General features: G+C 31.1%; 6 protein-coding genes across 8 annotated transcripts in view; 4 read left to right on the top strand and 2 right to left on the bottom strand.

Annotated features, from left to right (window-relative positions):
- Positions 1 to 272: 272 nt before the first annotated feature.
- LOC124427391 (cyclin-dependent kinase-like 4) lies at positions 273 to 7,179 on the bottom strand. 2 transcript variants are annotated; one of them, XM_046970268.1, is made up of 6 exons: positions 6,476 to 7,179; positions 4,002 to 4,253; positions 3,747 to 3,941; positions 2,189 to 2,480; positions 1,731 to 2,115; positions 273 to 1,652 (listed from the first exon to the last, which is right to left on the bottom strand). In XM_046970268.1, exons 2-6 carry the CDS (start codon positions 4,167 to 4,169, stop codon positions 1,349 to 1,351), a joined length of 1,344 nt encoding a protein of 447 aa, XP_046826224.1. In that variant the 5' UTR covers positions 4,170 to 4,253; positions 6,476 to 7,179; the 3' UTR covers positions 273 to 1,348. The 2 variants fall into 2 exon arrangements, with proteins under 2 accessions (XP_046826224.1, XP_046826225.1); XM_046970269.1 differs by lacking the exon at positions 6,476 to 7,179 and having other exon boundaries at positions 3,747 to 3,961; positions 4,002 to 4,127.
- A 234-nt stretch (positions 7,180 to 7,413) lies between these two features.
- On the top strand, positions 7,414 to 11,721 carry LOC124427392 (zinc finger CCHC domain-containing protein 24-like). Its single transcript, XM_046970270.1, has 4 exons — positions 7,414 to 8,603; positions 8,713 to 8,955; positions 9,520 to 9,684; positions 10,174 to 11,721. The coding sequence occupies exons 1-4, from the start codon at positions 8,409 to 8,411 to the stop codon at positions 10,285 to 10,287; spliced, it is 717 nt and encodes a 238-aa protein (XP_046826226.1). The 5' UTR covers positions 7,414 to 8,408; the 3' UTR covers positions 10,288 to 11,721.
- Positions 11,722 to 12,410: 689 nt separating this feature from the next.
- On the bottom strand, positions 12,411 to 20,196 carry LOC124427352 (Golgi-specific brefeldin A-resistance guanine nucleotide exchange factor 1). Its single transcript, XM_046970183.1, has 15 exons — positions 19,871 to 20,196; positions 19,368 to 19,566; positions 19,065 to 19,292; positions 18,870 to 18,976; positions 18,282 to 18,801; positions 17,752 to 18,143; positions 17,443 to 17,620; positions 17,236 to 17,351; positions 16,951 to 17,139; positions 16,542 to 16,877; positions 16,220 to 16,428; positions 15,894 to 16,139; positions 15,317 to 15,815; positions 13,174 to 15,234; positions 12,411 to 12,706 (listed from the first exon to the last, which is right to left on the bottom strand). Exons 1-15 carry the CDS (start codon positions 19,988 to 19,990, stop codon positions 12,605 to 12,607), a joined length of 5,502 nt encoding a protein of 1,833 aa, XP_046826139.1. The 5' UTR covers positions 19,991 to 20,196; the 3' UTR covers positions 12,411 to 12,604.
- A 233-nt stretch (positions 20,197 to 20,429) lies between these two features.
- Positions 20,430 to 22,047, top strand: LOC124427355 (glutaredoxin-C4-like). Of its 2 annotated transcripts, none has more exons than XM_046970186.1 (3): positions 20,430 to 20,757; positions 21,491 to 21,628; positions 21,696 to 22,047. In XM_046970186.1, the coding sequence occupies exons 2-3, from the start codon at positions 21,500 to 21,502 to the stop codon at positions 21,891 to 21,893; spliced, it is 327 nt and encodes a 108-aa protein (XP_046826142.1). In that variant the 5' UTR covers positions 20,430 to 20,757; positions 21,491 to 21,499; the 3' UTR covers positions 21,894 to 22,047. The 2 variants fall into 2 exon arrangements, with proteins under 2 accessions (XP_046826142.1, XP_046826143.1); XM_046970187.1 differs by having other exon boundaries at positions 20,439 to 20,757; positions 21,510 to 21,628.
- Positions 22,048 to 22,184: 137 nt separating this feature from the next.
- On the top strand, positions 22,185 to 23,820 carry LOC124427353 (group XIIA secretory phospholipase A2). Its single transcript, XM_046970184.1, has 3 exons — positions 22,185 to 22,757; positions 23,223 to 23,290; positions 23,367 to 23,820. The coding sequence occupies exons 1-3, from the start codon at positions 22,523 to 22,525 to the stop codon at positions 23,688 to 23,690; spliced, it is 627 nt and encodes a 208-aa protein (XP_046826140.1). The 5' UTR covers positions 22,185 to 22,522; the 3' UTR covers positions 23,691 to 23,820.
- Positions 23,821 to 24,042: 222 nt separating this feature from the next.
- LOC124427354 (FACT complex subunit SSRP1-A-like) overlaps positions 24,043 to 24,983 on the top strand; it is a 1,983-nt gene continuing 1,042 nt past the window's right edge. The window contains exons 1-2 of the mRNA XM_046970185.1: positions 24,043 to 24,194; positions 24,593 to 24,886. Of these exons, the coding sequence (XP_046826141.1) occupies positions 24,127 to 24,194; positions 24,593 to 24,886 (362 nt within the window). The 5' untranslated portion in view covers positions 24,043 to 24,126. The remainder of the gene's footprint in view (positions 24,195 to 24,592; positions 24,887 to 24,983) is intronic.

Genomic DNA, 24,983 nt, shown 5'->3' on the forward strand with positions numbered 1-24,983 from the left:
GAAATAATTACTGCTATACGAAATTCGGTTTTTATAAATAACAAGCTTAATTTCAACAATAAACTGAATGCACAATAAACAAATCAGCGTATTATAATGTCATAATTTGTTATTAAAATTCTTCGTATATGTAAATTTCTACCTTATCGATTCAGTCAATGAAATTTTCAAACAGTGTAGAATTCTTCTCTGTTAAACATACTTCGTTATAGGAAGATATAACATTACAGGAGTTACGTTTAAGAGACTTATTAGAGAAATAACGCGCGATATTTAAACTTATATTTTAATTTATGTTAAAAGCTATCATTAAGCAAGATTGCAATACAAATTGAATACATTGGCCAAGTGTCAATCGAAAAAGTATTGAATTATAAAAAGTTATCTTCTTCCGTATACTATTTCGCTAGAATTTTCTTGGCCACGCTTAGATACGGTCGAGAACTTTAGTCGTCTATATTATGCAAGTGGATCAGGTCAGGAAACTTGTACGTTTATGTCCGAATTCTGCGTTTCGCCTCGTTAAAGTTAATCCTCAACTAGCTTTTCGTATAATTTCCAATATTATGTCGAAAGCAATTTTAATGTTGTCAATTTCATTTTTCCAGCTATCGCTTTTCGTATCATAAAGCAAAACCTTTCAATCCTTATGATAAAAGTTTTTAAATTAATAAATAAATTTTACAGATATATCTATATAAACGTATTAAATAAGACTCCATTTTATTTACAATTTGTGAAAATATAAAATATATTCATGTCATTCTACCGAAGGGATAACTTCGTTAATAATCTCTACTTTTTCATACTCAACCATACCCAAAATCTATATTTCCGTATTACTTACATTATTATAATTCGTATAATATCATTCGTATTTTGTCTTACATCGTAATGAATTATTTTATTCGTCAATCAAAAGTTATGTAAATCATTGTCAATAAAATTCGTTTATGTATTCTATAGAATATATAAAAATTATGCACGCAGATATTCAATAGCGAAAAAAATCATAACCTCTGTAATTTCATAATACTATTTTATCATAAAATTCTTACCATCAAAAGAAAAAGTTCACACATGTAATGCTCTGTGAATGTTTAAGCTAATTGGACGATTAATTAATTAAAATAAGTTGAATATAAGTCCCTTTATATATTATACTGACTATAATTCCAAGTTTAATTATATGAATTATAAAAAATTTTCGTAGCTACTTTCATCGACCCTTACTAAGTGTCCATCCCGTAATTAAAAGACACTTATTAAAGAATTAAAAAAAAAAGAAATAAAGGTAAAAAAGATATAATAAAGCAATGAAGACTGATTAAGGAATAAACATACATTTTTAATGATCGACAGAAGGCAAATCCAGCCTTTTTCTCTTGCTATTCGTTTTCGCTTGTATCGAATCTTTCGGCCTTAAGGCTGGTAAAGAACAACCCTTCGAATTTTTTATTCGAAGACCTTTAAGCTCCAACCTTTGTATATAAGTCGTATTAGGCATCACGGAAACCGGACCAAAGTAGCAAACTTCTCGCGAACGACTGATTTGCAAAGCCGATAACTTTCGTTGTATTTCTTCGACGCTATTATCAAATTCTATCTTGTTGCGTAATTCTTTGGTATCGTTTAAGATCGTCATTTGCCATCTTAAATAAATTCGATTTGTTTGTTAGTAAATGGGATATAAAAATTATTAAATTACTAATGAGAAGATAGATTTTTACTTTCCAGCGCTGCCGTGCCAAACTCTACAATTTTGCTTAGCTGAAAGTATGCTGGCTTTTCGATCCTGGATCTTTTTTCTCGAAAATGGATTTAAATACGACTCCTTAGCGATATATATTTTTAACTCTTTAAGAAATTTCTTACTGAAATTTTCCTGAAGGAAAAGAAAGTGGTCGAGTAAAGTGGAACAGTTGGGTCTAGCATCTGGATCCATACGAAGACACTGTGAAAGAAAGTCCAAGCTCACTGAACTCCACGAAGGAAAGAGATTTCGTAAGGATAATGGTTCTTGAGAAATCATGAGCTCGTCAACAGTAGTAAATCGTAATGGCCTAAAAAGAAAGTTTTGTCCCATTGATATCTGGTGTCTACTGCGAATACTTCCTGAATTTGAACAAAATAATAATTAATTTAATAATTACTAAATTTCATTACATCGATTTAGTTAAAATCTTACCTAGGACTTTAGTAATTCTATAAAGCTGATCGATGTCACTGTCTCCTGGAAAAATTGGATCACCAGTCATCATTTCAGCATAAAGACAACCGACCGCCCAAATATCAATTTCTTTGCCATATCTCGAATCACCAACGAGAAGTTCCGGTGCACGATACCATCTCGTCGCTACATAATCCGTATAGGATTCTTTCGAGCTGCTGATCAATCGTGCGAAACCAAAATCGCAGAGTTTGATCACACCGTTCGACGAGACCAAAACGTTCTCTGGTTTGACGTCTCTGTGCATAATCTAATAATAAAAATGAGTCGTTTTGCGTTCTTTTATTTATTTCTTCGGAAAAAAATTGCTTTGATACATTGAAGAAGTTCATTTCGTGAATATTTCATTTGATATATGTAAATATGTTATTAAGAAATTCAATCAGATATTATTTCTTCAATATATACGATCGGAATGTATTTAGTTTGCCAACATGAGATTAAGAAAAACGATTTTGCGGATTGTTCTAAGATAAGTTGAATAAAAGAATGTAAATTAACAAAAATCTCGCATTAAACAAGGTTTGAACTTTGACTTTTTCTAGTACCTAATAACGACAGTAATTACAAGTGCTATCGTAAATGAATACATTTATGTATATTCAAGATTTTCTGAATATTATTTCTACGAGTTTTCAACTAATCGTTGTTGGCGTTGTTGCTTTTACGATATAACTATTAATAAGGAACGTCGCAATCGTCACGTTAGCTGCATCCAAAATCTTACGTCAAAGCCAGAAAATTTATTAAGAATTATATACACTTCGTTCGAAGTTTAAAATCGGCACATTTACTATATATTTTATTTACTGATTACCAGTAATCTATCGAAGAAAATTATTTTGCAAAATTTTCTGGATAAATACAAAATTGCTTAATATAAACATAAGTATTCATTACATAAAAATACAAATGTAAAATGAAATAGTGGTAATAAACTTTTAAATGATTTCTTTATGCACTCGACTGCGAATATTAAACGATGTATTTTTTTACAATGATATCATTCATGCATAATACAAGCAATTATCATAGAATATTTCGCTTCTCATTAAATACGCATATGTGCCTATTTGAATCGACCTTGCTATGAAATCTGTTAACGCATCGAACAAGGTCGATATTTAATAGATTTATTCAACTATTTCGCATTTATCCTTAAATTTTATCCGTAATCATGATGAAATGTTAAAGTCATACAAAATGAAACAATAGAGCAAAAAACTAATAGATATAAAAATGTTTCATTGAAATTTAATTTTCTTTAGAATTTTGAAAAAAGTTATGACATCCCATTGGTAAAAAATGAAAAAAAAAAGAACAATAAGAATAAACATTATCCTGAAATCTCGTTAGAAAAAGAAGATAACAAATAAAAAATTAAAATAACCTCTTTTCAAAAATCATAAAAATCACAGATGAAAATTCATTATTGCCATTTAAAATTTCACCTTGACACACGCAATACGAAAAAAACATTCATAATAACATTGTTACCCAATGGTCGATCACTTACGTGATTATTGTGACAAAAATTCAGGCCACGAAGTACTTGAAAAATATAACGTTTCGAAACTTCTAATCCGAGGCCATCAGCAGATCGTTCTAATTCATCGAGGACAGTGTGATCCAAGAATTCGAAAACCAAATGAAATCTTTTTCTACGGCGAAAAACCTCGATCATGTCGATGATATTCTCATGATGCAGTTTCTACATTGAAAAGAATAATACTAAAAAAAACTAATCTAATTGAATGGACGCAAATATTACCTTCAACATCCGAATCTCTCGTAGGGCCAATTTTCGAACTTGAATGTCCTCTTCTGTTTCTAAAAACTTTTTTATCGCGACCACTTGGCCGGTTTCACGATGTCTACATTTCATTACGACACCGTAACTACCTTCACCGACGATTTCGATATTTTCGTATTTATCCATTTTGTTTTTTAATCTACTCTTTCATCTTATTGAGGACACTGTCGAATCGATCATTGGCGATCATCTTAAATTCATTCGTGAAACCTTTGAAAAGAAAATTGATATGCTTGCTTTCTGAATGCACTTTCTAAAAATATTGGAAAAAGAAGAAAGAAAGAAAGGAAAGAAGAAAGAAATGGCGAAGAAAATGAATGAACCACAGGTTGTGATGAACGTAGCAAAATATCGAGAAACGAAACGAAACTCCCTTTCTACTACACTTTCGTCGTTGCCGACAACAACCACGTGCTCGTTCTGCTAATAGACAAAACTTCGAAGCAAAATGAAAGAAGAAGAAAAACAGAAAGAAGAAAATAAGAAATAGATGGAGAAAATTTTCTTCGAAAAATATCGTCCACTTGTAAACAACATCGAACAACTTTCAAAGAATCCAAAGTTCGAATTTTCAAAAACTCTATCACTCTTCTAAAAAGAAAAAGAGAAAGAGAGAGAGAAATGAACTTTCCTCGACGCGAACTCCTGCAAGGATAAATTCCAACTGCTACTCAGAATACCGTAGGAGTCTCTCATCGATGCTTATCGATCGGTTCGCAATTAGAGCAGAGGGTCTGTTTTCGTCAATAATAGCTAAATTGCTTGCTATAGGAGGCTTATTATATTTTAAGGGTGAAGGTGGAAGGAGTAAGAGAGGTACCAAGAGCAATGAGCATATAGGATGATACGAACATTCACGACCTACCCTCCTAACCTTTTTGTCATCCTTTTATTTCTCTTATTAAATTAATCCCAATTATTAACAAGTTATTTTCGATTAGAATCGAAAGATTATTTCTTTCCTTATTGTGCATTCTTTTAAGCAACTCTTCGTATACTTTACGAGGATGAAATTTCAAAGAAAGGAAAGACTCATTCCCGAAAGGAAGAACTCATTTCGATGTTAATGGGGAAAAAAGATGGCAGATAAACATAAGAGAGAACTTGTTGGAGCGAAACTCGAATGTCTAAAGAGAGTCTGAACTTTGCGTGCCGAAAAAGCACTGAGGAAGTTCAACCTTGCGTAAGCTTGTGGAAAAGGTCAATCCCAGCGACCTTGCTGAATGCCAGAAACTTTTCCAAGGTCTCGTCGATTGGACGAGGTGTCAGATTAGAGTTGTACGGGAAACAGAAAGAAACGGCCTTATGTTCTTCCAGTTCCACGAGAATTTTCAAAAACATTTATTTTCTATTTTTACTTTACGACCGATTACGATCGAACAATCCAATTAATATTTCTTCGATTTTCATTCAATTCCTTTTTACTCTTCACTTTGAATATCCTTGAAGTGAATTAAAATCAAAAACTACGAATGATCACCTTGATGTATGATAATTTTTAAAGTACTGCGATAATAAAAAGTGATCAACGAGTGAATATTGAATGTAACTGTACATACATACGTAAATGGAATCAAAAAGTTGAAGAGATTCAATCATATCGATTTACATCTCGAAACTAATTAATCTGAAGTCAGTCAGAAATGTAGCCATGTTCTCGAAATGTTCAAATTACCATTCATTGAACGAATACCTGTAATCGATTAACGCGAATAGAATTTGTAAACTATTTATGGACGGGAGTTCGATGACTTCCCATCTGCGGTCTTGTCAAACGCTTTCCGATCGCGTGTTTTACGGGAATCGTTCGATGCGGCCTCTTTTCCGCGATTATTATTTATGAAAATTAATCCTTTATTTAGAAATTGAAACTCTCAAATTTTAATCATCTCCGAACATACGTATCACGAATGTACAAATATCTAGTTACACACATGTATACATACATGTAATTACGTACATATTTATATATATATATATATATATTCATAATTATATACATATATATATATATATGTATATATGTATATATGTATATAATTATGAATATATGATTATGAATATATTATTATGAATATTCATAATTATATGCATACATACATATATATATATATATGTATATATATTCATAATTATATACATACATATATATATATATATGTGTATATATATTCATAATTATATACATACATACATATATATATATTCATAATTACGTACATACATATATATATACATGGGTACATACTCGTAATTAGATACATAAATACATACATTCGCGTAGTTACATACATGTAGTTACATTTATGTAGTTACATATATGTAGTTACATTTGTGGACTTTCTTATGTTTTCCGAAACAACTTTCCGGAACAACGACCAAAGCGTTCAGCATCATCGATATTTGTACGACCGCGTTTAAATTCAACATACCAGTCAATAATAGTTGATTTCCCTGGTGCAGAGTTTCCATAACGCTTATCAAGCAACTGTTTGGCTTCAACAGTATTTTTCCCCATCAAAAAATAATGTTTAATTAACATACGAAATTCTTTTTTGCCATTATCCATTGTTTTAAAAATTACAAAACTGGGATCATTAAACCCACTGTAACCTGTAAACTATTTATCAGAATGAAATTTTGATATATATCGTTTGAAGGATGCTATTATCCAGAAATCATATGGGTCTGTAACAGTGTTGCCATATATGTGTCAGACCGGAGACTTATTGAGTGATGTGTTAAATACATACATACGCGTAGTTACATATATACGTACACATATATACGTACATATATACACATACATACATACTTACACATATATATACACATATATATATATACATATATATATACATATATATATACATATATACACACACATACATACATACATACATCATAAATATTCTGGATCGTACACACAGCGTCGTGATTCTTCGACTATGTGATGCATCTATTTCAATGCTCACGCTTGACTCGCTAGAGATTTGTCTCTAATGAATTCTAAATAAGATGTCTCTTCCACTTTCTTCTCTTCTTTTCTTTTCTTTTTTTAAAATATCTTTTCTATGAAAATAACGGGACAGTATTTTTTATAGATAATAATTAATAACAATCATCTAAAAATAGAAAAAAGCACACGCATATATGTATGTAAGTATATATATATACTTATATACTTGAATATATATATATATATGTATGTGTGTGTATATATATATATATGTATATACAAAGAAAAGAGAAAGAAAAAAGTGTACAGATGTGAACGATGAAAAAATGGCAAAGTCGACAAAAAAGAGAAGAGAAGAAAGAGTAAGAGAAGAAGCATGATCGTGTTCAGAATTTGTTCAAGGCGTATCTGTTAGCAGCGATAGTCTGTAGCGAGTCGAGAGCAAGCACTGAAATAGATGCACCACATGGCGGGGATCTTCGACTATGTGTGCGAGAACTTTTTACTGGTTTGCGTACTGGGAAAAAGATAGTGGCAGTGTGTGAACGAGAGTGCTAAGAGTCATAGGGAAGATTTTTAGTTAAAATTGGGTCGACTCGATGAATGATCATCGTGTTTTTTCCGAAAAAAATAAAAGCAAAAAATGGATAATAACAATCATAAAGAAAAGACAAAGTTTGACAGTGAACAATGAACATTTGAAAAGAATCTTGTGACGAAGTTTGTTATAATCATAATTCGTTTGAATACTTGTGACGGCTAATCTTCGAGAAGAAAGACTCTATGTTAAAAATTCTATCGAAGAAGAGATCGATATAAAAAGAGAGAGAGAGAGAGAGAGAAATATAAAAGAAAAACTAAAGAGAAGATTATATGGAATAATAAGAAAACACATGCGTGATTCTTTTGATTGGACACCATAGGAGAGAGGAAAGTGAAAAGATCGAGTCGAGTCAATTGTCCAACGTTGTTCACTCTCGACGCCTCGATGAAGATTCACGATCTTCTGGTGAGCTAACATTCTAAAAATACGGTGTAAGCTTCGTGATCCTACAGTGGAAATCTCCGAGCATCGAGGAAATTTCGCGAGGATGATGCTAGTAGTTGGTTGATAATACGCACTTAATATCTCGATAGCAATTTTGAAAAAATTATAATTCGATCGAAATGAAATGGATAGTGTAGTTCTTCGGTGATAAACAATTGAAACGATTTCTCCGGGAGAAAGAGAGAGAGAAAGAGAGAGGGAGAGAGAGAGGGAGAGGGAGAGAAAGAGAGAGAACAGATTCAAAAAAGGCTCTTGAGGCGATGCTCGTTCGTCTCACGAAAATCCAACTACGCCGGTTAATCCGGCGTTATCGAAAACGGTGAGATTTCTCACAATTGTGATCGGTAACGAAATCCCAATGGCTACCTGCCATCCTAGACCACTGATGCAGCATCTGCAACTGCAGGAACAAACTCAGGTTGGACTGGGTACTATCAATGGAGTCGGTAGTCAAGGACAAAAAGTGCTCCAGCAAACCCATTATCAGCCTCACCTGTTGAATTGGGTATATTTGGCAATTACCGATCAAAACTCGGCGCAACTTTCCGATCAGGTAAATCGTTTAAAATAGTTTAATTTCTACCTATCGTTAATATTTATAAAAAGCTTTAAACTCCTTGATATGAATTTGCCAAAACCTTTGCGGTTTTTTATTGTTTAAGAAAAAGCTTCTGCCTGCGATTTGGAGCAATTACACAACGGCAAACTCTCAAACCTATCTACATCAAAACACTTTGAATGCTTCCGGAGCAATAGGTGCCAGTCTAGCCGATAGTATTGGTGATCTCGCTGAACATTTTACCGAATTGGATCTGTTAGATAGAAAACCAATGAAGAGGCCACCGTCTACGTACTTGTGTCATTTGTGCTTCAAAAAGGGTCATTATATCAAGGATTGTCCACAGGTACGATGATGGTGCTTCTATCTCATCCTATCTATGAAGTAACGTCTATTTAAAAAAAAAAAGAAAAAAAAAATTCAAAATTTGCATGTTACCCATAAATTCATGGCCGTTCGTAAACGATGTGCGTGCCTTGATATAACAGCGTGATACGACGATCAATTGAGCGCTAATTGAGACAACAAACGACTCCTCTGAAGTTGATGACGTCACGAATACTGTTTCGAAAGGCATTCTATGAATCTTTACGATCCGAATTGTAATACGTTACTATTACTTTGAACAGTATAATAATACGTTTTCTTACAATTTTAAATTATCTCCTTATTTTCTACAATCGCGTTAACGGCGGGATTAATTATAGTTTTCTTTTTTCTTTTCACATACAATTAGTCTCTATATTTGTAATTCAGCTAAGTCATACGATGATTTTATCTTGATCTCTCTTTACCAAACAAGACGTTAAATAGAAAAACTTATATATTTGATAGACTAATTATCATTGTTTTTTGATTAAAAAAATATTTTTTTCATCTAATTAAAATATAAAATAATGTCCTACTTTAGGCTCGTCCAAAAGGCGAAGGTCTTACGCCTTATCAAGGTAAAAAAAGATGTTTCGGAGAATACAAATGTCCGAAATGCAAACGTAAATGGATGTCAGGCAATAGTTGGGCTAATATGGGTCAAGAATGCATGAAGTGTCATATTAACGTGTATCCTCATAAACAGGTGAGACTGTCGTAATGGACTTTTGACAATTTCCCATAATGAGACATGATCTTAGAAATTTTTCGAATAGAGTTACGTATTATTATGATATTGTTTATATTAAATAAATTATCTTGTTATTTTGCTGAAATATTATGCTCGCAGATATGTATGTGAAAACGGGCAAAATCTAATTATAGTTACATAGTCGCGCTCAGGCTCATCGACTACCGTACAGAAATACTTGAGCGGATTCATCGAATGATTATGTTACGACGAACTTTCCTTTTCCTTTTCACGGGAATTTCTTTCTATATTAAAAAAGAAATATATACGCATTTTTTTTTTTTGTTAAACAACATACAGAATATAATACTTATTAATTTCGTATAATCATAAAAATATTATCAATTTTTCTAACAGTTCTCTTTAACATAATTATCGAATTATTTTCTATAATTTTCTATTTTATTCAATTTTTCTTTCGTTATACTTCCATGTTACTTTCAGAGACCATTAGAACAACCCGACGGCTTAGACGTGTCCGATCAGAGTAAAGAACATCCTCAACACCTCTGTGAGAAATGTAAAATTCTGGGCTATTACTGCAGGCGTAGTCAATAACAACAAAAAATATATAAATACTTTTTCTAAGACCATTCTAAAACCATCATTTAAAATTCTATGTTAACAGGCCGTTGCTAATAAATTTTTTTCTACGTTCTATGCATATACTCTCGAATGTGTAAGAACGCATGGATGTATTTTATTCATTTCGATAATCTCGATGTTAATTACTGTTAATACAACAACGGAGTATTTTTTTGATCAGCTGAGGAATCAGAACTGTCATACTCAGGGACGAATTTCATGAGAATGCAGATACAACGCTCTGTAAGTTAACGTAATTACATTTAAAAATTAATAATCACATAAAACGAAAGTGATGCGAGTCAATGAGTTTATAATTGACTTTTAGCTTTTTATTTTCTCAAATATATAAAAAGTGTAACAAAAATATGCGACAAAATGTTACGAATGAATTTCTCATATATAGAGAAAAAAATAGACCCCAACAATTACATCAAAATAAGCCCCAAAATTATGATTAATTTCTGAGTTATAAATCTTTCAAGCATGATTTTATTGTTGGTAAATTCTTATTATTTTTATTTTATTTGCTGAATTTAAAACCAAAACACTAGTTATCATGTTAAAATATGTAATTACATCTACTGAATTTCTTTTCGTACTGAATGTCTGTAATATCTACAAATGGATTACCGTATTAACAACCATAAGTACCTAAACATATTCGAAACTCAATGAAATGACAAAATGAAGTCTATATTCGGGCAGGCGGTGTACATTTTGAATATTTCACATAAGGAATTATCAACAAAATGTATTGTAATATAATCCTAGCAAACAAAAATAATTTGTATTGTGTATGATGTATACTAAAATCATACTTGAAAGTCTTATAATTCAGAAATTAAGCATTTCCGGAGCCATTTTGACATAACTTATTTTTCTTCTCTACAAATGAAGAATCCATTCATGTAGTTTCGCCACGTATTTTTGCGTTTCTTACATTATAGATACTTTATTATGATTCTGCGTCATAATAAGATTTTCATTTAGTTAATAAATTTCTTAACTTACACCACTTTCCTATTAATACGTTTAATTTAATAAATACATAATGACTCTTATGTACATCAGAAAAATAGAGAAAAAGAAAGAGAAAGAGAAAAAGAAAGAGAGCGTATGTTCATCTTTTATTTTAATTATTTGTCACAATCTAAAGAGAATAAATGTTAGGAAACAATATTATTCGATATTGTACATACACATAATATCTGTCAAGGCGAGTATTTGACATGAACGTACTATTATCAGCCCTATTAAAAACTTAAGATTGTTAGAGGACGACTAGGAATACTTGAGAGATATGACTTATACACGTTTGAAGTTAGACAGTAGTTCTATTGTATAATGAAACAAATTTTCCAACGCCAAACAAAATAATATTAATAAATATATAATTTCGATATATATTTCATTTTTTTTTGCAAATATGCAACACATATTATCATACAGTTATCAGAAATTAACGAAAAAAATACACTTGAGAATGTTGAATTATTATTACATCATTAGTAAGATCACTATTTTATTATTATGATTATTATTTCATCAAAGACGTCGAGAAAATTAGTAATTCAATGCAAATATTTCTATATTTTGACTGAGGTGCGTAAATTTATTTCTTTGGTTTTTATATAATTTTCGAATACGGTTTCATATAGAACATTAACAAACTTTAACAATCACATGAATCATCTACAAGAAGATTTACGAAATTCAATATTAAATTCTGTATGTTTTATATACTTAAGAGCGGTTATTAAAAATTTACAACCAACCAAAATTTCTGGCCATTTCAAAAAAGAAATCTAATAAAATATGCACAACAATAACATATTGTACAGAGAATCAAATAGAATAACATATTGTATTATTATATTTTTATTAATATATTATGTGTATATATATATATATATATATATATATATATATATATATAAATATACATAAATATATATATATATATAAATATATATATATATAAATATATAAATATATAAATATATATATATAAATATATAAATATAAATATATATATATAAATATATAAATATATATATATATATATATAAATATATATATAAATATATAAATATAAATATATATATATATATTTATATATATATATATGTCTTCGCTGTGCCAAATATACAAGCCAAAGATGTATGGTTTCACTTTTATCCAACATTATACTGATCTATCGTACTTAAAAATTTATCATCTGTAAAACATGATTTTACCTTTATAGAAATAGTTATATAATACAATATATATAACGAATGTACAGTCGTCAAGGATTTGTTACGACGAACAGACGGTCCGCCGCGGGATCCTCGCTAAAATACGCTGCGGAATTAAACATCGTTGTTGCTGTAGTATCTACTGTCGTCGTCTGCAAATAAAATAGATAATTACATTCTCCATCAATAAGTACAAATATCTACTGATTTTTTCTATAGATTTCTATACAGAAATATATCATTGGATGTCTTATTGATTCTTAAAATTTATTATAAAAATATTAAAAGATTCTTATATATAAAAATAATATCGTACTATCTTCATACTCATTTCGGTACGAAGATAGCACTTTATTCGTACTAATTACTATTTTCTTTCTCTTATCGCAGTAGTGAACGTAAGGCATGTATCAAATATTTAAAATAATACTTAAGTCTAATAAGATCCCGATTAATTCGCTATTAATCCCAGTTTAACTAGCTACTATATCAAAAGTTGTTTTAACTCGAAATGATTTACAACATACTTCAGTCTAATTTAAAGAAAAAAACGTTAATAGAATCAATCGACACCCCGTACGTGTCAGTCTTATTGCTACGACACAAGACATTGATTCACCTCAGATGTATCAGCACAATGTGAGGGATTCACTGTTGCCATATGTTGAAACTCCTGATTTTGTTTGTAAATGAAGGGCTGTGAGCAAGGATCTTCTAACGAACATTTCTGTTGTTGCAAAGAATGCTGCTGTATCCTTTTTTCATATTTTTGCGTTATAGAATATTCGTTTTTCTGATTCATCTTCGAAAGTCGATCGATATCTTCCTCTTTTAATCCTGATTGCGGGTGCAACTGTTGTTGTTCGGATGCTTCCATTTTATGTGGCACTATTTGACAAATATCGAATACACGTTGAGCAGCTGGCTGTACTGCAACTGGACTGGATACGCTTGGTGGTGGTTGATTTACTAAAGTGATTACTTGCTGCGTTTCCTTAATTTCAAATCCAAGAGGAGGTAAAGAAATCGGAATAGGGATTCCTCCAGATCGTGAAACACCTTCGAATTCAGATACACCTGATTTTGCTTCCAATGTATGAGAAGTATTTTCTCTCTGCAAATGTGGAAGCTCTGTTTGAGGAGCTACTGTTTTTGGAAATGAAGGTTGTTGTTGACCAATTAAACTAATAACTTGTGGAACTTGCTGCGTTTGCGATGGTAATGGCGGAGGAGGTGGTTCAGGGAACAATTCTGCCTTTAACGTCGGTAAAAATCCATCGATCGCTCTCCATGTGGGAGCCCACAAATTGGTACTAGGTGCCAACACGTTTGCAGAAGACATTACCAACAACATGTTTTTCAAGGACTCAGGTATTGCTTCAAATAAAAGCTCGCTATTATCTGCGTGCATATAAGCACGCAATAAGTCAAGTACTGTCAACCAAAGAGGAAGAAATCCAGGAAGAGTTAGTAAAGGTGTTAAATGATGAAGAAACACCTTGGATAATAACATGGCAGCTCTAACTCTTGTCTCTTCAACACCGATAGGATCATTGGTTGCAATAGGTCCGAGTAATTGAGCTAACAAAGGGAACAACACCTGTTCCAAACATTGCGACCATTCGATGGCTGTCAGTTGAGCCAAATCATGAGCGAGTAATGTACTTTGTAAGTTTGCAATGGCTGTTGTACGAACTGTTCTACGACCATCACAACATAAACGCGCAATTCCTTGCAAAAGAGGTCTCCAAGCTTGAGACCAAAGAGAAACTGCTTCTGTTGTTCCACCTTCTTCAGCCCACCATTGAAAAATTTGGGCAGTTCTCGTATGCAAAGTATACATTAAATCCGAAAGGTGTATAGGACATTGTTGATAACCAAGTGGTTCTTCCGAATTGCTATGTACTCTGTTACGTTTTCCAGCACATTGAAGGACAGCTTCAGCAAAAGTTCTTATACAACGAACACACATCTCGAAATTGAATGGTGTTACATGAGCCACGTCTCGAACTAAGAAAGTCAAACTTTCACAACACTTAATTAAAGCAGCAGGATCGTGAGGTTGCAGGTCTCGGTCTAGAACTATCGTATCAGCAGCAACCGGGAGTGGTGCTTCTGTTCCTGTTGGCGATACAAGTACCCACTCCGGTACAGGACTGATAGGTCTAGGATCAAGGACAGATGCTCTACTGTTTACTACTTCATCTACTACAGTGTTTGTCTGTTTAGGTGATAAAGCACCCGCTCCCGCACATTCCAACAAACTGAATACAACTTTCCAATCTTCTGTATTATGAATATTTGCTGCACCTGTTTTTACTAATTCAAACAGTCCGTAAGCGATCTGTCTTGCTAAGGGTGGACAAGCGGAGGAAGGTAGATGAGTCAAAGGTAACAAAGGTGGTAAAACCGTATATGCAAATTCTTCTCCACGTAATAATCTGATAGCCAATCTCAGCATACCCACTGTTACTCTCTCTAAAAGATATGGATGATTTTCTCTGGCGCTTGTAGTTAATAAACCATCCAGATGAGCTTGTACTATCGGCCATATACACATTACTCTATCGCGATTTTGAATGGTTACTTCTAAGAGTAATTCTAATAGAAAAACGGAAATATCTTCGTCGTCTGAATTTGCTGACACAAGGGCACCAATAAGTGAACGAAGGGATTCAACCTAAAAATGTTTAAAAAAATTAGACAATTATGAATTATGACGGAACACTAGCTTTAATAATTTAATTTGATCGATTGTTTACCTGTAAGAATTTACTTTCTTCTATAATTTGTTTTAAATAGCAATTAGCTACAAATTCAGTAGCTCTTTTGCGAGCAGTTGCTTCTGCGGGATGAGGCATTCGAGAAGTATCTAGCGCAATATATGAGTATAAACTAGATAATATTCCTTGATCGACCGGAGGTTGCTTCGGTGTTGTTGATTCTCGAATCAAAGACACTTTACCAGATGGATCTATAAAATCTTCTCCTTCTGTAAGGCTCTTTGGTAATAATCTTGCCTTGTACAACGCTTGTAGGCAATCAACGATATTTTTCCACGATGCTCTCAATGCATTCCCATGTAAATGCGTAATTTTGAAAAGTGTACGTGCAGCTAATTGACATTTCCCACTACCTCCTATATGAAGAACAACTTGTTCAGGTTCACCGCCTGTTGCCAGTCCTGTGAATTTGCAAAGACTGACAACGAGAGTATCTAAGTCACTACTGATGCTATAATGAGCGCTTATTGCAGCACAGCTAAAATTAAAAAATAATTAATATTTTTTTTTTATCTTCTTGTTAAAATAATCAAAAAGATATGAAAATATAACTTACCTAAGAAATGTTTGAGCTACTCTGCGTTGCAAAGCTTTATCTGGTGCTTTGTCATATGCTCTACACAAAGCACTTATAATTGGAGCCCATGCATGCTCTGCCAATTCTTTATCAACAATTTCACTAGCATTTCCAACTTTCAAATATGAACTTTCTGGACTAGCACCTCTACGTAATAACACCTTCCACAAGTAATTTTCTTTAACTAAACCAGTTTGTTCTGCTGGCATTACAATTTCTTCTCTCCTAGCAAGTAATAAATAAATTATAATACTCAACGTGTAGCTGAAAAGTAGTTTAAAATGAAAAGTTTCTAAAATCCTCACTTTATAGAAGAATATATCTCATCCAACATATCTTGATCGAAGTCAGCACCACCATTTACTTTCTTTAAATTTCTCTTGAATTCGTCAGCAGTCATAGGATTATTTTGCCTTTTGACATTATAATTGTGCTGATCAACATTTAACATAATTACTGCATATGCTAAAGTAAATGCCGCATCTGCTGAACTAAATGGTTTGCCATTACTATCCTACAACAATAAATGAAAATAATTTAATCTTTAATTATTTGTATTAATTATATTTCACAAGTTGAATTAAAAAAAAAAGAAAAAAGAAATTGACTTTAATTGTTATTACATACATGCCAGTGCTCAGCGAATTTCTCAAGCAGAAGAGAAATAAGTGGAGCTTCACCGGGTAATCTAAAAGACTCTAAGTAGAGTCTTAGAGCTTGATCGATCCGTGTGTTTCTTAGATCAAAATTGTGTACAAAACAATTAAGAACATTCTTATTATCTTTCTTACTTATATATTCACCAATAGCTTTTTTGTCGAGTCCAGGATTTTCTCTCAAAAGCTTAGCAACCTTTTCTGGATCAGGATGTCCTGGACTACCTCCTAAAAGCCCATGCTCTGTAAGTTTTGTGATTCCTTCTCGAGGATTTTCATTAAATTTTTCTGTTCCTACTATCAACCACTAAAAATAAAGATTTATTATTTTATGTACTTAATAACCTAATAAAAGGAATTAATAAAAAAAAAGAACATACCCTTTTATTTGTTTTTATAGTAAGTAATTCTTCTCGTGTTGGAAGATTTTGTGAGGTACTATGCCTCGAAGATTTGCATAATTCTTTGTAGCCTTTACATCTAATTTCCATGCCAGAAATAAGCATAAATATTGCATCCAAGGAAATGAATTGCATACTGTGCATATTACCCATAAGAGCAGAGGCATTCTATGAAAGCACAGTGAATAGAGAATCAAAATTTTAAATATCTATACCCTTAATAAATAAAGTCTATATCCTTGAGTATTTTTAATATTAATATACCTTAGAAAGCATCTTCATTAATTCTTCATAAAGATTTGTCGAATACAGTCCACAATCATAATTCAGATACAATTCTGCTGGTAATCCCGGTATTCTCCATAGCCTTACAATGGCTTCTATAATCAATAAAACAAACTGATCTAGGTTATGATCTTATATACTAATATGAGAGAAAAAAATTTGTTTAAAAATTCAATAAATATTTACCAAGTGCTAATTCACGTTGTTCATACGATATCCTATTAGAGTCTGAGCTCACTATTTCTATTAATTTAATTATATAATGCTCCATTTGAAATTTAAGATATTCTCTTTGTGACTCAAACAATAAAAAGGATACTTGTAAATCCGCGGCAAGAATTGATAATCTATCAGTCCCAAGAAGCTGTTATGAACGAAAGAATCATTGTATTAATAGTACTTAAAAAATGATATTGATCAAATTCATTGCATGTATTGTGTGTATATTTGATTTGATCATGTCATTTTACATAATTTTGTAATATTTATTTTTACCAGAATAAGATTCCGACAGAGATCATCTTTCACCAATAAGAGTAAAGATGGGAAGTTAGATAGAGCATCTGCTGCAATTTCCAATGCTACTTGCAATAAGTTAAGACCCAAATGAGTCATAACTTCATTGTTTTGTTTATCTAGAGGACTACATAAAGAAACTAAGAATCTGAATAATTCCCGTACACACAAAGCACCATATGGTGCTAATTGTTGGAGTGGCATAAAACGAACTCCCTGAGTATTAATATATTCTTCTATTTGTTCAGGTTCTTTCGTTTTCGATATTTTAGATGTATTAGTAATACTTTCGTCTGTGGATAAATCTTCCACACTACCAACTGGTGATTGTATAGTATCAATACTTTTTTCTTCATCTATTGATCGTGTTTCTAAAAAATAAACAATCAAGAATTGTGTGCGTGCATGTACATTCATATATATATATATATATATATATATATATATATATATATATATATATGTTTATGCTCATATGAATGTGTGTAAATCAAGCACGTTTTTATTACCTTGACTCTCCGTTACATTTTGAGAATTATTATACTCTTCTTCTGATGTACCTTTCGCATGAACTATATCTTCCTTTCCTAGGATTTTTATTTCTACTTGGGAAATTTCATCTTTTTGCAATTCATTACTACTCTCTATTTTCTCTATCACACCATGAACTTCTTTTTGTTCCATATCATGCAATGAATTTTTTTGTTTCTGTTCCTCTGGAATCTCATCCTTAATAGACTCACTTTTGCTATTGTCAATTTTGTTATTATTTTCCTTGTTATCATTCTTTTCATCTTCTATTTTATCAGATGATGTTCCATGATCTAAAGAACCTTGCATATCTACAATGATTTCTCCTGCAGTAACAGGTGAAGTAGCTAGATTTTCTGCTCTAACTTTATCGACTGAACTCAAAAAATGAGTTTCATCTTCGATGTCATCTACATTGGATTTTAATCTTGGTTTGGAATGAATTTTATTTTTTTTATATTTAGGACGCGTACCTTCCATACTGTTTGTTCTCATTTTCTATATAAAAAAAGAAAAAGAAAAAGGATAATCTATGCCTGTTAAACTGAATCAAATTATTAACATACCTTCATACTCAATAAAACTCTTGTATCATCAGCGAATAATGGTAATCTAGTAAAAAGATGCTGTACTATATCTCGTAGACAATGTTCTGCTGTTCTTCTTAAAAGTTCTAAGCATATAATATAAAATCATTAAAATATGTTAAATATTTTATAAAAATTATATGTTTCTTGTGTGTAATTTTGATTAATGCATACCGCTAAGACGTGTTTCAAAACATATCCTAAAACAGCTAAGCATTATTTCACAAATACTTTCATTTGATAAATAATCCCCTGCTGGTGCTAACATAAGTGCTTTTAAAACTTGCAATATCCTCATAAGAACAACTCCATCTCCTGCTGCATCTGTACCTACAAATCTAGCATGAGTAACAGCATCAGCTATTGCTTCTACACATGTTGCTATTGTAGAATGATCAGGATCTGAAATGATTAAATGAAATTTATGAAATATTCGAAATTCAGTATAACTTGTCATAAAAAAGACATAATACGTACTAACAAAGCCATAAGATATAAATTTATTAACGGCAGACAATGCAAGACTGGTAACAGGTCCTGTAGTTTCTTCAGAACGTATAATTTCAAGAAATGGAGCCAAGAATACACCAGGTTCCAACTGGGACAAATCTTTTACCTCATTCAATGCTTCCTTCAATGTTGACAAACCTTTTATAAGGGCATCCTGATCATCGTCCTTAATGATAAAAAAATATCACAATACACACGAATATCATTTAGAATATGAATAAGATGAAAATATGAATTGAAACAAAGAATGATTATCCTCTGATTTGTTTATTTTAATAAATCTTAACTTTACTATTCAAAACCACCTGCCATACTGTCATTACAACCTGTTTGATTAGAGTTATTGAAATGCATACTCTTAATGAGGACAAAAAAATAAAGGATAATATTCTTAGACGTGTACATTTAATCTTAATTACTCGAAATAAACTTGTTTCTTATGCAAATAAATAACTGACAATGATTCTAACCTGATGAGAATGTGAGGACCATCGAGTACCTCGTCGCATTGCTGTCGCCAGGAGACAGACCTCGCCTTCGACAACATAAAGGCCGCCTCCTGGACAGGCCGTTTTCGGGATTCTGCTCATTTTTGCTATTATTATTTTTTACACCATGTTTGTATTTAGAAGGCTTTATGAGTAACTTTATAATTCGTAACGTCAAGTGTCAGGAGTGTAGAACACTTCCAACACGATAATCATAGACTTCAAAATACATAAAGATAGACAATTTTCTTCATCGTTGTGCTCCTCTCGACATTATCGACTGTTCTGACATAAAATTGTTAAAAAACAGTAAGTTAATTTTTATTCAACATCTTCATAAAAATCAAATAAATCTTTAATAAATTGACATTGTTGGTTATTGACTCATATTACATTAACAAAAATTATAAATCTTAAATATAGAAATAGACCATTTATTCTATCAAATTTAATAAAATAAATCTATATAACTGGAAAATAATATAACTATAATCGATTATAGTTATATGTTTAAGTTTCATTCACAGAATCAGCTCAATCGAACACACAAATATTCTTACATTGCGCTTGAACAGACATTTAGATCACTTTTTTATCATCGATGTGTATTTTAATTTTATTGGTTGGTAGAATAGAAATTTAAGGAAATTTATTATTATTACGATTATACATTTGATTATGATATTATACGCAACTCTGACTCAACTCAAATCATGTTATTATAAGTCATAATTGCGCGGTTTTTATCGATGCATCGAGATCATTTTAATTTACTGGACTGCAGTGAATGTTAGATATCATTTGATACATTCTTACAAATTTGAAGACATTCTACTATAGATATTCAACAAAAACAATAACGTTAAAAGGTAATTTATTTTTATATAGTTCCAGAAATTTATTTGTTCATTATTTTATATTTACATATCTAATAGCTTAAATAATTATTACATACTTTGTGTTCTGTTTTATTGATAGAACACATGGTATAGGAACAAAAACGAATCGGGCATACGTGTCCCTGCAATAAAGCTTCTCACATATTTTCATTCATTGATTATAAAAGATCGAATAATTTTTTATAAATTTATTTACGTTATAGCCAACATTTTTAATAGTCAAATATTTTAAATAAAAAATGAATAACGAGTTTTAATTTTTTTTTAAAACAAAAGAGAGAAATTTATCTTTTAAGAAGCTAAATGAATTCTAGGTGTGGTCTTGACTATATGAAGTCCTTTAATTTACATGAATTTATTGTTTATTGACCATTTATAATAATACGTATAAAAAAAAAATTTGTAATTGAATCTTGCAATAGTGTATCAGTCATCATGTATTCTTTTATAAGAAATAAACTGCGTATAAATTTTTACAAAATCACTGTAGCTTTAATTGGTACCATGGGAGAAATACCTAATGAACATAATTCCAATTATATTGACTACAATGATGACTGTAAGTTAAAGTAATTCTTAGCTAAAAAAATAATAATTTAAACTAGGTTGTATCAAGTCTATAATGTCATCTTAACATCAATTAATTAAGATGATTGATCATAACTTGTAATACCACATATATCTGGATAACTAATTTCTTTAGCTCAATTCAATGGGTTCAGTTTCCAGTACACAAAAGATCATGCCTGCAACACGAGAAATGGTCGATCAACTGATCGCTTCAAATCAAATTGTTATATTTTCCAAGACGCGTTGCCCATATTGTAAAATGGCAAAACAAGTATGTTTCCTCTTTTACGTAATAAAATCGATCCACTTATATTTACAAATGTATATATTTTTAATAGGTATTTGATTCATTAAAAAAAGAATATACTGCTATTGAATTGGATGAAAGGGACGATGCAGAAGAAATCCAATCAATATTGGGAGAAATGACAGGTGCAAGAACAGTTCCTAGGGTATTTGTTAAAGGAGAATGCCTTGGAGGAGGTACTGATATAAAAAAACTTTATGATAGCGGAGAATTACAGAATAAATTTTAAATTATTGGTAAAAAATATATATCTGATACATCTATTTACCATACCTATAACTATGGTACTTATACCATGTATTCTATACTCTGTTACATAACAGTAGTAACTGAATTCTATATGTAACAACAATTTCATTAAATACTTTAATTTAAAAAGCAAAGTGATAATTCATTATTCATAACAATCACAATTATTTACCTATTCATAGACTATCCTACAAAGTATAGAAACATTTGTGTTAATTTTTTACTACTTACATTTACATATACAATCTTATGTAGATATGATACTCAGTTATTATAAATAAAGAAATTAATGAATATGAAAAGAAAAATAAATAATTTATTTGAATCGTACAAAGAAACATATACTAATTAAAAAATAAGTAAAATAAATAAAATATACTAATTATACTACATTAAAATAATGTAAATTATACATATTAAATACATGCATGTAAATGCGATGTCGCTCATATGAGACACATATGATATTCAGCAGTTTACGGGTCTCCAATCACCAGGTGTCTACAAATGTAGATTTCACTTATATGAGTCAATTCACCTAAAAATATCCCTAAATACATATATCGAACAAACTGTGTATCCATCAAATTTTTTAACGAGCAAACGACGATGGATTTCTCACAATATCGGAAAATATTGGTTTATGTTTTGACATTTCTCGCTTACGCGTGGTCCGGTTATGGTGCTGGATTATTGGGAAATCTACGAGATGCTGTATTAACGGCCGAATCGGTGTTTCAAGATCTATTTGAAAATGCCATAACCGTAGCGAAAAAAATCAAGGATATACATGAAGTATTCGATGCCGCTGTTGAAGAAAATTGTGTTTTTCATTGTCCCGGAGGTATGTATGTACTTACTAATAGTAGTTTGCTATCAAAGTATACATCCTCGTCATTATCTCGCCAAATTATTTTTATAATGATTATTTTATATTTATATTACGATTATTTTATTAGTCAAGCTATAGAAAATACTGCGAAAATAAAAACTTCATCTAACGATTGCATAATTTTACATAAATTTACGAATCACGATATTACTATATTTATATTATCGATCTAATGAAAATACAATAAAATCATAAGTGTGTATGGATGTGTTAAAAGTGCATAAAATGAATCATTCTTTAGTTTTTCATAAATTGCAATAAAATCTTAATCGAAGGTTGGATATCTATGAATAGTAAATTTAATCTAACTATGAAATCCAATTCGCTTAGACATACTATTTACGAACACGCTTATTGGTCGTTCATGAAATGTATACTGTATATGTTGCAAAATGGCGCGATGATTTGTATTTGCAGGAGTTACACCAAAAGCAGATTGGAATCACAGACCACAGAGTAACGGATGCGGCTCGTTGGGAATAGAGGTTGTAAAACTATTCGATAAGATTGAATATTTCATATTTAATAAACGATTTAACGTAATTTATTTTTGCTCTTAAGATAAACCAAGAGTATCTGCCTTTAGCAGAAATGACCAAGTGTTGCGATCAACACGACATCTGTTATGACACATGCAATTCGGACAAAGAAAAGTGCGATTTAGAATTTAAAAGATGTCTATACAAATATTGCGATGGATATCAAAGTTCTGGAATAACGATTGTTAATACCTGCAAAGCGGCCGCGAAAATGTTATTCACAGGTACTACAGCCTTAGGATGTAAGAGTTACATGGATGCTCAAAAAGAAGCTTGCTATTGCGGAGATAAATGGAGTAAAAATAAAAAACCTAAAAAGGCTGCACAAGCCGGTGGAGAATTGTAATTTAATTATTTATAATTAACGTTTCTCTTTATGTAATTTACTTATTTCAAATTTGTGTTATCTTTATTTCCCTTACCTCTGTATATAATCCATTATTGAGAGTATATAAAATATTTTGTATTTAAAATAAGTACGTTAATATATTATTACGTTACATAGATGCCCATATGTACACAAAAGTTTAAATATATTTTCTCTTTTTTTTTCATATTAAAATTCGTACGACTAATTTTCGGAAGTTCTTATTGGTAGACCTCGACATCATCCTTTTGTCCATCTATTTATTTTCCTTTACAAAACAAATGAAAATATTTTAATAATAAATATGAACGTTATATCGCAATGAAATTCGAGTAATTCTACAGAATTTAAATTTTCAAGTAATGCAATGTTTGGTTACAATAAAATTGCATAAAGTACAGAAATAACGTGGAGAATGGGAAACAAAAACTCCACACAGTCATGTAAAACACAAAACGACCAAAAAATAAACGCCAAAGACAGGTAAGATAATATTTATTTCGTTTTCTTCATTATCCTCGCGATGATAAGGTTAATTCGATCAATATCGGTCACTGTATGTTACGTTTCGCGTTATATCGACGACCTTTCCTTTCTATCGAATTATTAAAATGGTAATGATAATCGACGAAAAAAAAGAAAAGAAATACGAAATAATAAAAAAGTAAAAAGAAAATAAAAAGAAGAGTAACGTTCTATGAACTCCACCTTTTTATAATTGAATATATATTTCTTTTTCAACGTAACTCTTAACAATATTATCTATAAAAAAAGTATCAAATGAGCAAGACATAAGAAACGTTTATCTCGTTTTACTAAGTTAACAAAGAACAAACGTAAAAATTTGCAAAAGCATACTTTTCAGTTTTCATTTTGCGTAGCACAGGTTATTGCAATGAAAAGACGAAGAAATTGAGAAACGTAAATGACCCTAAAAAAAATTCACAGATATTGAAGAAGAATTTTGTTGGACATTGTTCTACCAATCCCTTTATCATTTTTTTTTTACGATTACGTAACAAGAAACCCAATGAACATGTAACGGTGATAGCTCGAGCAGCTGGAAAATTATGGACGCGCATGTCTCTGGATCAAAGAAAAAAATATATAGATTTGGCAAATGCCGAGAAAAAACGACGGATAGAAAAAAGACGAAACCGAAGATATATGAACAAGTATGTCTGCTAACTATGCGCTTTTACTTTATTCATTTTCATAGTATATATTTTACTTTGTACCAAATTAATAAACTTTTCAATCATTTTTCTACTT

This window comes from Vespa crabro, chromosome 10 (genome assembly GCF_910589235.1).
Source record: "Vespa crabro chromosome 10, iyVesCrab1.2, whole genome shotgun sequence".
NCBI lineage: Eukaryota > Metazoa > Arthropoda > Insecta > Hymenoptera > Vespidae > Vespa > Vespa crabro.

Coding starts and splice junctions, on each gene's coding strand:
- LOC124427355 (XM_046970186.1), top strand. CDS start 21,500: ATGGGTTCAGTTTCCAGTACACAAAAGATCATGCCTGCAACACGAGAA. Junction 21,629..21,695: donor ATTGTAAAATGGCAAAACAA/GTATGTTTCCTC, acceptor TATTTTTAATAG/GTATTTGATTCATTAAAAAA.
- LOC124427392 (XM_046970270.1), top strand. CDS start 8,409: ATGGCTACCTGCCATCCTAGACCACTGATGCAGCATCTGCAACTGCAG. Junction 8,956..9,519: donor ATATCAAGGATTGTCCACAG/GTACGATGATGG, acceptor GTCCTACTTTAG/GCTCGTCCAAAAGGCGAAGG. Junction 9,685..10,173: donor ACGTGTATCCTCATAAACAG/GTGAGACTGTCG, acceptor TGTTACTTTCAG/AGACCATTAGAACAACCCGA.
- LOC124427391 (XM_046970268.1), bottom strand. CDS start 4,169: ATGGATAAATACGAAAATATCGAAATCGTCGGTGAAGGTAGTTACGGT. Junction 3,942..4,001: donor GAGAGATTCGGATGTTGAAG/GTAATATTTGCG, acceptor TTTTCAATGTAG/AAACTGCATCATGAGAATAT. Junction 1,653..1,730: donor TGGCACGGCAGCGCTGGAAA/GTAAAAATCTAT, acceptor AATTTATTTAAG/ATGGCAAATGACGATCTTAA.
- LOC124427353 (XM_046970184.1), top strand. CDS start 22,523: ATGGATTTCTCACAATATCGGAAAATATTGGTTTATGTTTTGACATTT. Junction 22,758..23,222: donor TGTTTTTCATTGTCCCGGAG/GTATGTATGTAC, acceptor TTGTATTTGCAG/GAGTTACACCAAAAGCAGAT. Junction 23,291..23,366: donor GCGGCTCGTTGGGAATAGAG/GTTGTAAAACTA, acceptor TTTGCTCTTAAG/ATAAACCAAGAGTATCTGCC.
- LOC124427352 (XM_046970183.1), bottom strand. CDS start 19,990: ATGAGCAGAATCCCGAAAACGGCCTGTCCAGGAGGCGGCCTTTATGTT. Junction 18,977..19,064: donor TTTTGAAACACGTCTTAGCG/GTATGCATTAAT, acceptor TTATATGCTTAG/AACTTTTAAGAAGAACAGCA. Junction 12,707..13,173: donor ATTGTGCTGATACATCTGAG/GTGAATCAATGT, acceptor TTTTATTTGCAG/ACGACGACAGTAGATACTAC.